The sequence below is a fragment of the Protopterus annectens genome, chromosome 4.part0 (genome assembly GCF_019279795.1).
Source record: "Protopterus annectens isolate FY-2018-M chromosome 4.part0, PAN1.0, whole genome shotgun sequence".
Taxonomy (NCBI): Eukaryota; Metazoa; Chordata; order Ceratodontiformes; family Protopteridae; genus Protopterus; species Protopterus annectens.
This window is the reverse complement of record NC_056733.1, coordinates 279,386,984-279,399,765: the sequence shown is the minus strand read 5'-3', so window position 1 is coordinate 279,399,765 and position 12,782 is coordinate 279,386,984. Positions and strand designations below refer to the sequence as shown.

Below are 12,782 nucleotides of genomic sequence, written 5' to 3'. Positions count from 1 at the left end.
GAAAAGGAAGGATTACCAACGATGGTAATGGAGAATGACCACAATGTAAGAAAAGAGTGTAATAAATGGAAAGGACTAAAAGGAGAGAGTCTGAAGTGTGCGATAGGGTAGGAAAATATTAGAATAAACTTTTGAGAAAATTTTAGAGTAATAATATATAAACTGTCAAAAATTAGACACTTAGCTGAGAGAGTGGCTTGACAAGGTTGTTCAGTAATGCGACAAACGAGATCTGAGGTAACAGGGTGCAGAGCATTCTGGGTAGGACCTTGGCTCAAGAGTTTTTGGCTGAAGTGAGCTTGATATGGATAACCCATCAGTAAGGAAGAAAGATTAACAACAGCAAATTCTCACATTTCTTCAAAAATCCACAAATGGAATTTAGCCCACATTCATTAGGAATTACTGTGAATAAGCTCTTAACATCCACTGTCACCAGCATAAGATGTTTCTTATTAGTCAATTTCATAACACAATTATGTAGGGCTTTTAACATTGGGGTGTATCTCTAAGTACTGTGGTGGTCATGGATATGGCCTTCTTAAGTTGGTGTTCTACAAAAATGGAGGCAGGTTCAGTTTACCACCCTGTCCTTGATACAACTGGATATAAGGGTGGGTCTTCCTTATCTTTATGTATCTTGGGCAATACATTTATAATGGGACTCATAGGATGTTCCACCTTCAGATAGTCATATAACTCCTCTGTAATCTCAACGAATTACTAAGACTGTTACTTTTCCTTGTTAGAAATGTAAAGCATTTTCCTATATAAACATTAGTAACTGTTTTATACACCCAACTACTGGTCGATTATACCATCTTAGGACATACATGGATTGTAATACCAAGATTATTATTTATGTTCCCATTTGTGACACCTGCCAAGGACTCTATGTTGGAAAAACAAATAGGAGCTTGAAAGAAAAGATATTACATCATCTTAGTGACATCAGACTTGCCGTTCCCACCAACATTCTATCACAACATATTCCGATTAATCTTGGGCATAAATTTTCCTTCTTACCCCTAGCTCTGATACAGAATAATGAAAGAGGTGGAGACTTGTTCAACAAGACTGAAATTATTGAGACACGTTGAATAGCTGATGTACAGGCAGATAGAAATCCTGGATTAAATGGGATGGTTCCCTTAAAACCAATATTAAAGTGGAGGAAGCTTTGGAGATAATGCCTGATTGGCTGTTTGCTATTATTAAAGAGGAGGTATGTTTTAAGAGAACAGGATCTGATGAAGGCAAAGCCGAAAGCGATTATCCTACTTTAAACCATGTGTTTTTTGTTCTTGTTTTAACCTTTTAATTTTTTTCTTATATCTTGGATTGTGGACTGTGTTGCTGAAATAAATTCTGCTGTGTGGTGGTATCTCTGCATATATTTTATTTTAAATCTACATTTATGGTTAAGTGTACACAACTGTACTACGTTCTTCGTGTTTCACTGATGCAATCATCACATTTGGGTTGATGAAGTTAAAGAGCATTAGGGCCAGCTATTAAGCCCTGCAAGACTGCAGTAGCAAATCCAGCTCTGGATTTAGAAAAGATAGGCACGTGGTAATGCTTGGTGAAGGTATGTACAGAGCTCCAGGTAGCAGCGTCTAAGATGTCCCTGGTAGGGACTCCTCTGAGAAATGCCACAGAGGTAGATGCTGCCCTGGTGGAATATGATCTTATTCCCTATGGGGTAGGTTTTCCACGGTGCTTGTAGCAGAAATGAATGCAATGGGCTATCCATTTGGAAATGGTTTGCTTTGAAATGGCCTTCCCCTCTGCCCCTGCAGCAAAGCCAACTAGTAGCTGTTCAGATTTTCTGAGAGGCTTAGTCCTGTCCAAACAGAATCTAAGTTGTCTGTGCACGTCCAGAGAGTGTAGTATTCATTCCGCTTTGTTTTGTGGATTAGTGAAAAAGGTAGACAAATGAATGGACTGATTTAGGGCCACTCTAGACACCACCTTGGGCATAAAGGAAGGATTAGTCCTGAGGGAAACCCTGTCCGCATGGAAGATAATGAAGGGTTCCACTGCCATGAGGGCCTGTAATTCAGACACTCTTCTTGCTGAAGTGATGGCTAGAAGGAAGGCTGTTTTCCAAGAAAGGCATTTCAACTCTGCTGTTGCAAATGGCTCAAAGGGGGGGGGGGGAGAGCGAGCTTTTCCAATACAAAGTTAAGGTCCTAGGTTGGAGTGGGAGCTCTCCAGGTGGGTCTTAAATTTTTGGCCCCTCTAAGGAATTGTTTTAGCAAGGGGTGAGAGAAGAGGGGTGGCTCAGTATTATAATGTGCTGAAATGGCAGAGGCATGAACTTTAATTGACAAGAATGATAGGCCCTTGTGGAGCATTTCTGTTAAGTACTGTAGAATAAGAGGTAAGCTGGGCACCGTTGTGCCCATCCCCTGAGCCTGGCTCCAGGAACAGTATCTTTTCCACTTTTCAGCATAGGATTCTTTAGTACTAGGCCTCCTTGCCTCCAGAATGACATCCAGCACCTGCTTACTGAGGGATGCTAGAGTGAGAGCTCAAGGAATAAGCCAGGCTGCAAGGTTCAGGGTTTGAAGCTGAGGGTGCAGAATCTGGCCTGCCTGCTGGGACAGCAGGGAAGGGGTCTGAAGCAGGTGCCATGGTTGTAGCAGTTTCATACCGTGCAAGAGGGGGTACCAGTGCTGGCGTGGCCAGTCTGGTGCAATCAGTATTGTCCTTGGCTTGTCCTGTTTGATCTTCAGTAGAACGTTCGAGAGGAGAGGCAGAGGGGGAAAGGCATAAACCGAGAGGCTTTCCCAGGTAAAGGACAGGGCATCCACTTTCCAAGCTTGACTAATTTGTTCAATTGGTAGTTCTGAGGGGAGGCAAACAGGTCTACCTCTGGAGTCCCCCATTTGTTCTTCAAAAGGTTGAATATTTTGGGTTATAGTTTCCATTCATGTGAGTCCATGAGATTTCTGCTTAAGTCATCTGGCAGCGAATTTAGTTTGCCTGGCAGGAATTGTGCTTGTAGTTGTACTTGGTAGCTCAAGGCTGTGTTCCACACAGCCATGGCTAGTCTGCAGAGAGGGTACTGTGGTGTTGTCTGTCTTTACCAACAGTTGTCCTGGAAGAGTATGGTCTTTGAAGGCTGTCAGAGCATTCTGTACAGCTAACATTTCTTTTTGATTGAAATGGTAGGTGCAACTGTCTCGGGTTCCATTTGCCTTGAATGCACTGCCCTGCCATGTGAGCCCCCCATGCACAGTCTGCTGCATCTGTTGTTAGGGTTTAGGAGACAGGGGGTAGAGTGAAAGGGAGTCCCTTGCTGTGGTAGCAGGCCTCTGCCCACCAAAGGAACTCTGTCCTTATGCAAGGAATGATAGTAATTATTGTTTCCAAGTCCTGAGAATGTTGACACCATAGGCTTTTTAGATACCATTGGAGTTTCCTCATATGCAGTCTTGCATGTGGAATTAGTAGAATGCAAGAGGCCATGAACCCCAGAGCCTGCAGTATTTTCCTTGCAGATAGCTGGGGTTTTGTGGCCAACAGTTTGAAGTAGGTTGTCAGATAAACTTGTTTCTCCTGAGTGAGGAATGCCATCTGGGAAGTTGCGCTCAAGCTTGCTCCCAGGAATACAATCTGTACTAGGTGAGATTTCTTTTCGTTGATGGTGTACCCCAGTGAGGTTAGAAGTTTTTTTACGAATGTCAGGTGTTGTTGTTGTGGTTGCATGCTTCTGCCCACCAAAGGAACTCTGCCCTCAGACAAGGTATGATAGGAATGACAGTTTCAAGGTCCTGAGAATGTTGGCACCAAAGACTTTTTAAGTACCACTGAAGTTTCCTCATATGCAGTCTTGCATATGGAATTAGCAGAATACACAAGGCCATGAACCTTAGGGCTTGCAGTATTTTTCTTGCAGTTAGCTGGGTTCTGGTGGTCATTTGCTTGAAGTAGTCTGTCAGATAGACTTGTTTTTCTGAAGTGAGAAATGCCATCTGGGAAGTTGTGTCCAAGCTTGCTCCCAGGAATACAATCTTTTGACTGGGCACCAGTTGTGATTTCTTTTCATTGTACCCCAAAGACGTGAGAAGGCTTTTTACAAATGCCAGGTGCTAAAGCAGCAATTCCTGGCTTTCTGCTCGAATCAGACAATCGTCCAAGTATGGGTAAATGTGAATATTTCTCTGCCTGCAAAATGCAATGGCTGGAGCTAGACACTTTGTGAACACCCTGGGTGCAGTAGATAAGCCAAAGGGAAGTGCAGAGAACTGAAAGTGCATGGAACCCCCCCTGAAACGCAGGTATTGTCTGCAGGATCCTCTTATTGGGATGTGCAATTAAGCTTCCTTTAAGTCTAGGGTTGCCAGCCAGGCATCCTTGGCTAGCACAGGAAGAAGCTGTTGAAGAGTTAGCATTTTGAATTTTGGAACCACCAGAAAGGTGTTGAGAATAGAGAGGTCCAGGATAGGACGCCAGGAGTTGTCTTTTCTGGGAACCAGAAAAAGTCTTGAATAAAAACCTTGTCCCTTTTGTTCTGTTGGGACAGGTTGAATAGCCCTGATACTGAGAAGAGAGAGAACCTGCTGCTGGGCCTCCACCCAATGATTTGGGGGTAGGTCTGGCCAACCATTTGGGGTTGGTAGTGTGTGGAAGTGGAATCTGCATCCTTGGGAAACTGTTCAAAACCCAGTTGTCCTGTGTTATGAGTTCCCAGTTTTTTGCAGGCAAGCCAAGCTTTCCTCCTAAGGGAGCAGGTAGTTGGGCAGGGCTTGGAAGGGTTAAGGTTAAATCATTGTGCCATTTTTTCCTTGGGGGGGTGGCTTACTACTCCCTGCTTTGGAAGTGGGAGCCCCCCACTGCTTAGATCTGTGCATAGCCTGAGACTGCAGCCTTGGTGGTCTGCTGTTCCTGGGTTTGGACTGAGAAGGCCTGGAAGGGACTGGAATGGACCAGTTCTTTGAAGGCCAATGCCTACTAAATCTGGGAGCCTGTACTTGTTCGAAATCTTTAACAGTTTGCATAGATTTAGCTTTTTCCTCCTTCCTTTTGAGGACGACTTCTGCTTTGTTGCTAAAAAGGCGATCTTGGTTTAAGGGAGCATCCAGTAATTTAGCTTTAACATGATCTACCAAGTTTTGTTCCTTAAGCCAAGCATGCCTTCTAAGTACACACCCAGTGACAGCAGCCCTGCAAGATGCTTCTAAAGCGTCAAAATCACATTGCAAAGTACGTTTACCAACTTGTTCTGCAGAGTGCATTAAATCTTGCAAGTCTTTGTGTTCAGCACAGTCAGGAATCAACATAATTTTCTGTTTAAGTAGTCCCATAATATGCTGCTGATACTTCAACATGTGAAACTGGCAATTTAAAACCCTAATGGCCAGAGTAGCAGAAGTGTACACCTTCTTATCCCATCTGTCTAACACTCTAGAATCTCTATCAGGAGTAGGATTTTTGGTAGCAGTAGCCTTAATGCCTTTTGGTCCTTGGGAATTGGTCTCTGGATCCGCAGAAGGACTCTTGAAGAGGAACTTGTGAGAGTCAGGTACTCTGTAATACCTATCAGGTTTTCTGGGAGCTGGAGGTAAAGTGTCTGGGGTAAGGCTAGATTCGAAGAAAGCATCATCTACAATGTCCAGAACAGGAGGGATAGCTAAAGGCCTGTGTTGAGGCAGGAGTAAGAATTCCCTAAGTCCCTTTTTGGACTCAGAATAATTCTGGCTTTCCCAGCAGAAATGCTCTCTAAGAGTATGCAAGGTTTCATCGAAAGAAAAATCTTCTGGAGGGGAAGCAGAGGGAATAGAATCCTCTGCATCAGAATCCTCATAAGTAGATAAGGGCAAATCCTCGTAATATGAATGAGCAGAGATATCAGATTCCTGATCAGAAGAATCAGAAAGAAAATCAGTTCTAGGTCTCTTAGAGGGGGAAGGCTGGCTTCCCCTAATTAAGGTAATAAGGTCTTCAGCCATTCTAAGCATTTGTTCTTTAGGCATATGGGCCTAAGTCTGCGGTTTGATCATCGGTTTTCTAGGCATAGTGCGAGTTTTTGGCCTGAGTAATTTGGAACTTCTGGATGGAAACAAAGGCGTCGGTTTAATATGAATATCTGTAGGCCTGAATACACCCTCAGAAGCCGGTGCCTGCACAGTGGCTCCTGACCCATCCAAGGTAGAGACATCTGCAGGTTCCATAGTCGAAGAAGCATCTCATGGCATACCCGACTCCGAATGGGTCTCAGTAGAGGCCTGCGAATCTGAAGTAGCGGGTATCAGGGGCTGCAAAAGCGCCTCACTGAGTACCAGCAGACTGATGACTAGCTTAACGGAAGCGCCGTCGGCAGTTTTGGACCTATGCAGTCTGTCCCTGTCTTTATCCTTATGTTTTTTTCAGAAGATCGGTAGTCGGATGGCTTAACAAAGCAATTTCGGAGTAAGGAGACAGAGTACGAAAGTATTTGGCTACAAAAATAGCCCGACGATGAATAGTTCAGGCATTGAACAAGGCACAAAACCGACAGTGAGGGACGTCGTGGTATGGGCCTAAACAGGGGATGCAGTAAGAGTGAAAATCTCTATGAGGTATTTGCTTTCCACAGGGAAGACAATTGTTAACTTTTACTGACATTGGTTAGAGCAAGATAAAGGATCCCCAACGGGGTACTTATCTTATCTGAAGACTTCAGGTCTGAAAATTTCAGGAGACGACTGACTGGCACTTGCAAACTACTTCTGCTTCAGGCACCTCATGACAAGAAAGACTGCTGTAATGGCTTCGACTGCATGTTTTATACCCATGACGACCTGTCGTCATGGAAGAAGCGATAGCATCTGACCCAGAAATCCGAAGACTCTGGTATTCAGGCCGGCTGAGGGCTACCTGCAGGCAGATAACTCAAATGTGAACAGTGACACATGAAGAACATCAGGGATCTTGGCCCCGCTGGGGTCCAGACAGAACTGAGCACCCCCAGTACGAAAATCTTCTTACTATGTTGCACAGGCTTTTCTGGAGCTAGGTCATCTGACTTTTCCTAAGATGTCCTGCACAAGCTAATGCATGGAATTGGCGGGGGGGAGGTTGGAAGTGTTATCAGAACCATGCTTGGATCCCCTGAGTTCTGTCTCTGAAGTCAGTGGACTAGCACCTGAAGCCAGAGACAGTTGCTCCCCCTTCCCTCTGAGAGAATAACCTTCCAGCTAATAGACAGGGTAAGAAGGTGTGCTCCAAGCTTATAGGGAAAGGGTTCGCAGAAAGACTAATGAGAAGCAAGTACCACAGTAAAACTGATCAAACTGGTGCTATAAGGGAAGTCCAGCTCTTCTGTAATTTCTGGGCACTGTTATAAAAGCCTAAACGAAAAGGATTGTCCATTAAAATAAGAAGGTGTCTATAGCTGTACTGTCTCTTTTCCCTGGTGGTGAAGAGTTCCATCTGTGAGGTCCCTCACCCCTCGGTTATGATGACAGGAATCTCCCAATGCAACTGCCATTTGAGGGTGCTACAGGCTTCTGATTTGTCTGCTTTGTTGGTAGAGCAGCTCCTGGATGAACTGAGCTCATCAGTGCCATCCCATAGGATTAGCTGGGGGGGACTGTAAATCTATCCCCAGAGATATACAGCGAGTGTAGGGATGGGTTTTTCCCCTAGATTTTTGTTGTGTGTGTGTGTGTGTGTGTGTGTGTGTGTGTGTGTGTGTGTGTGTGTGTGACCATGAACAACACCCTTAGGTTTAACTTCTGTCCTGAGTGATAGAGAAGCCCTTCGAGCTTGATGGTCCTATTGTCCAAGTATTTATTCACTTCCTTTATGTCAGTAACAGTAGCAAGAAAGTAAATAAAGTAGTCCTTGGAGAATTAGTAGTTCAGACTGCTGTTAGCAGCGTGACAGGCTTGTGATTAGAGGAAAGTCCTAAGTATATCACACATAAATGCCTTTTAGGCCAGATATAAGCCTTTTCTGACAAAAGGAAGTTGTGGATGTTGGCCCTCTACATTGTGTAGCTGCCACAGGGGTCTCCTCATGTGCATCCCAGCATGGGAATGGAAGAGGTTAAAGAAGCAAAGCTGGCCAGAGTGAGAAGAAATTCTTTTCTGTAGGAAGATTTAATTTGTAAAAGATTAAGTTATATCTCCCAGAGTCCATTACACAAAGTGTGCTCTACTTTGGCTTTAGTGTACAAACTGCTTCCTTCAGGGATCACTTCTTTTTCCCCTTATCCAGGAAGTATGATCTTCTCATGAACAGCTTGTATCTATCAACTTCTGCCTCCCAAGCTGCAAGGATTTAAGTCACATGTCTGGCCTGTCTGTAATGTACTGAACACTGTAGGCCATGTGGGGTCACCTTCCCTGGAGGCAAGAAGGTTAGCATCAAAAAGGGGTCCCACCCTAGAACCAAATTTTCTTTTGAGAGTTAGCTTTGGATTCTGGGTTCATAGTTGATTAGTAGGCCAGCTTTCCTAACAGGCCAATCTAAGTCTCCCCAATTCTGTTTCCCAAGGTGAGAAACAAACTCTGTACCTTGTGCCTGTGAATCAAAACATTAACTATTATACCAAGTCACAATCTTTGGTGTGCTGTGAAGCAAATAAGATCTAAGTAGTCAAAAAAGGCAAGTTGCAAATGGTTAAAATTTGGAGCTTGCAAAGGGCCCAGCAATCTTCAGCTAGATCCCCTACTGGGAACCAGCAAAAAGTGCGCTTTGAAGCTGAGTTCCCTAATAAAACCTTAGGGTAGGACACAGGTTAAGAGAGGTAAAGGTTGAAAACCCCTGCAAAGGATAGAGAGAAGTCCTATGACTGAAAACAGAAAGGGCCAGATTGAAAAGTGACAGTCTCTCTCTTCTGGGAAGAGGGGGTTAAGAAAGGGAGGAGTACATGCTGTGAAAGGATTGCTACTGCTCCCTCCCAGGGACCTGAGTCGAGGAAGTCCTTGGTGATAGATGGAACGGTGTGTGGTCCCTTTCCCTGTGTGCCTTCCCTTTGCCTGTAGTGGATCAGGAAGGAAAGGCGCAGAGATTGGAGGGGTAGTTTTTGCTGAACCGTGGGGGCTACACCTGCACAAGGGATTTGGCTGCCCGCCTACACTTAGCCCTGTCCTCCAACTCTTTGAGAACAGCTACTGCTTTAAGACAAAAAGAGAGTGACTCCTTATCCAAGTGAGAATCCAAAAGTTTGGACTTCAATGTTCCAGGAGGTCTTGCTCTCTTAGCCATGTGTGCCTCCTAATGACAGACCCAGTGGCTGCGGCCCTGCTGGCAGCCTGTAAAGCATCAAACCCACAGTGCAAGAAATGGTTGATCACTTGTGAAGTGAAACTGCAAACACTCACTGATTCTTCAGATAAGGGCTTACTTTCAATGGTCAGAGGTTTTTCTTCATCTGTTCCAGCAGTGACTCTTGGTGTTTTATTAAGTGGAACTAGCAGTTCAATGCCCTCATAGATAGTGTGACAGAAGTGTACACTTTCCTGCCAAATCTTTCAAGGCCTCTACCCTGCATATTATTTGGTAAGAGATTCTTGGGTGTGCTGGTTCTGAAACCCTGGAGTCCAGGACCAAAAATCTGTGGATCTGCTGAAGGGTTATTCAAAAAGGTGCTTATGTGATGCCATAACCCTGTAGAAACTGTCAGATTTTCTAGGTGTAGGGGGAAGGGAGTCTGGTCTCAAAGAGGATTTTAGAAACAGATTATCAACCACCTCCAAAACTGGGGGCACTGCCAGGGGTTTGAGTTCTGGGAGGTAGAGGAATTCCCTAACTCTTTTCTTGGGTTGGGGATAAACTTGTTCTTCCCAATGTAAAAGTTCCCCAAGGGACTGTAAATTTTCCCCAAAGGATAGCTCCTAAGGAGGGGAGGTTGAAAGTAAGGTTTCCTCCGAGTCAGACTCCTGAAAGGGGGACAAGGAAGGGTCATCTTCATGGGTCCGAGTCCTGCCTGACCTAAAAAGGGGTCAGTTAGAACTTCAGGGATAGTGTATATTCTCCCTTTCCCAAAAGTAGATTGGGGGGGGGGTCCTCTGTCAATTTAACTAATTCCTTTTCCGATTGAGAGCCAGAAGGGCTGGAAAGAAGAGAAGAAGATTTCCTTGGAGTAGTTTTTAGTTTTCGCTTGAAGGTGTCAGAAACACAGACTCCTGAATATCTCTGAGGTATAATGGCAGTGCTATGTTTGCTGGAAGCAGAGGCCTGCCGTCGGAACCCTGACACCATTACCAGTCATCAATTGCTGTTTGTCGGTTGGGTCCAAGTCTTGGACCCAACCGACGAACAGCGATCGATGACTGGTAATGGTGTCAGGGTTCTGATGGCATACCAGGCTTTAAAAGGTTCTCAGTAGAGGTCTTCCCCACTACCCTGCTTTCAGGAGGGGGCTGCAAAGGTGCCTCACCAACTTCCACGATAATCAGTCCTGGTGGGCTACCTAATGGTGAATGGGTGTGTTTGGAAGGTCTGAGCTTAGGATGTTTGCGTTTAGTCAGATCAACGCTGGGATGTGGAACAGACACCATCCATGCAGAGATTCAGGGAACTTGCTAACAAATCTAGCTAAAATGTCCACCCTATGCCGATTAGTTCTGGAGTTGAATCAGCCAGAGAAACGACAACTTGGGGCATCATGGGAAGGGCCTAAACAAGTAACGCAGAAGGTATAAAAATCCTGGTGTGGAATTTGTTTACCACAATGGAGGTAGTTATTAACTTTCTCTGACATTAGTTTAGAAAAGGAAAGAGTTTCCCAGCTGGGTACTTGGCTTTAGAAGTTTTCACTCGGGCGCAGACCGACCAATGTACATAGTTCTACATCTGCTTCAGGCTCTGACGGCAAGAAAGAACTGAAGTAATGACATAGCCAAACTCCATTTATACCCCCAGCTTACTGACGTCAGTCAAGTGCATCCGCTGGTCACAGGAGGAGGGAAGACTTTTACTCTGGTAGTCGGGCTGGCCAAGGGCTTCTACGACAGGAAATCCCACAAGTCAGGACTGCAACAATGAAACACGATCATCTATTACACAGCTTGAGGTTGAAATGATTGAGACTATGTTTGACTGAAAAGAGATGAATTTTAAGGAGAATGTTTTAATCCTCTGGAACAAATCCTTCAGCGAGGTATGAAAGGCCCCCCTCACAGAACATCACACTATGTGTGTGTGTGTGTGTGTGTGTGTGTGTGTGTGTGTGTGTGTGTGTTTGTGCGCGCGAGAGAGAGCATGTGATAGTGATTAAAGTATTAGGAAAAGACAATGGATTTAACATGTTCCTGTTGCTGGTCTGCAAAACTGAAAAGTAAATATCAGAAATATGCATGCATTAACATTTAGCATCTATCATTATCTGATGTCAGCAGTGAGACAACTAAAGTCAAAATTTAAGAAAACTGTAACAGAAATAGATGAATGCTACATACAATATCAACATAAATACACAACTGTAAGCATTAAAACATTCAAAACCTAACAAAAAACAAGTACCAGAATGAAGAAGGTATACATTTTTATACACCAGTCTACATACGTTGGCTCTAGAAAAATGGCAAGTATAATGACCTCTTAGCTAGTCTGAAAGATGGAATGTCAGACAAAAAAATTACTACACTGCACGAATGTGTTGACCTGAATTAAAACATGCTGTTTTCATTCCCCAACCCATTTTTTTTTTTTTTTTGAAATGGCTCATTGAGGTTAACAACTAATAACACCACTACAAAGTGCGAGAACTCACCATTGCTATGAGGCCAAGAGTGCAAAACTGTACTTCTTAGTAGGGCTTCATCCACTTTTCCACTAGAGGCATTGTCCACATACTGTCGACCCTGCTCCAGTGCATTAAAACACTCTGTGCAGGAGTCACTACCATCAGCAAGCAGCTTATCAGAACACCAGTCTACACTTAGCAAAGAAGTCCTCTGGGTGGCAGTAATGCTGTCAATAGAACTCAAGGAGGTAAAAGGTCGTGTACATTGTTCTTGCAGCAGGATAAGCAAGCTTACTGGTGGTTCCTTCATTCTCTTGGGATCACCATTGGCCAGTGACATTGTAGCCGTCCTACATATCATTAACCTCCTTTCCGCTAATTGGCCAATTTCAGAGCCCCAACCAAATATATCCATTTCATCCTCTATAAAAAGGCCTGAGCTGTAACCCAGTTTACGATTGACAATAGCACTGAAACCACATGTACATCGATACTGATCTTCCTTAGAAGAATCTGGAATATAAAGACGAACATCTTCTCCTTTGATATTCATGTTGCAAGCACAAATGCAACAGCTGTCAAAATTCCGATCTTTGAAGATGTTCATGACAGAGTCAGAAAGGATGAGAGAAACATAGAGACTATGGGCTTCTGGAATTGGCTGAATGGTTCCTGGCTCCACAGAGTTCAAAGGTCGAGTGGTAGAAGGTGTAGATGCTGGTGAACAAAGATCAGTACTATCATATTTCACAGAACCTTGACCACTGGCAGGGCCTGTACCTCGAGGAGTCCTTGGTGTTCTGGGGGTACGAGGGGTAGGGACGGAGAATCTAGGGGTAGCTGGGGACGGTAATATTCCTGCTCCACTGTTGCTGGGTGGTGCAGTGCTGCTGGTAGCTACTGGTGTGCTCATTTGAGGAGTGTTTGTTTGAATGTAGTCTTGATCACCTAGACTTCCAACACTAGGCACATTACTGCAAGTTAGTTAAAAAAGAAAAAAAAAAAAGAAATTAGAACATTATCTGGGAAAACATTTCACATAACTTTTCTAGTAACTATGCAAGTCACTGAGATAAAATCAAAGGCTACTCTCAGT

General features: G+C 44.2%; 1 protein-coding gene across 4 annotated transcripts in view; it reads right to left on the bottom strand.

Moving 5' to 3' along the window:
* The window catches only part of MED13L (mediator complex subunit 13L), a 3,068,540-nt gene that overhangs the window by 685,855 nt on the left and 2,369,903 nt on the right, over positions 1-12,782 (bottom strand). For all 4 annotated transcript variants that reach the window (XM_044068259.1, XM_044068260.1, XM_044068261.1 and 1 more), the window contains one exon: positions 11,714-12,660. In XM_044068259.1, the coding sequence (XP_043924194.1) occupies positions 11,714-12,660 (947 nt within the window). The remainder of the gene's footprint in view (positions 1-11,713; positions 12,661-12,782) is intronic.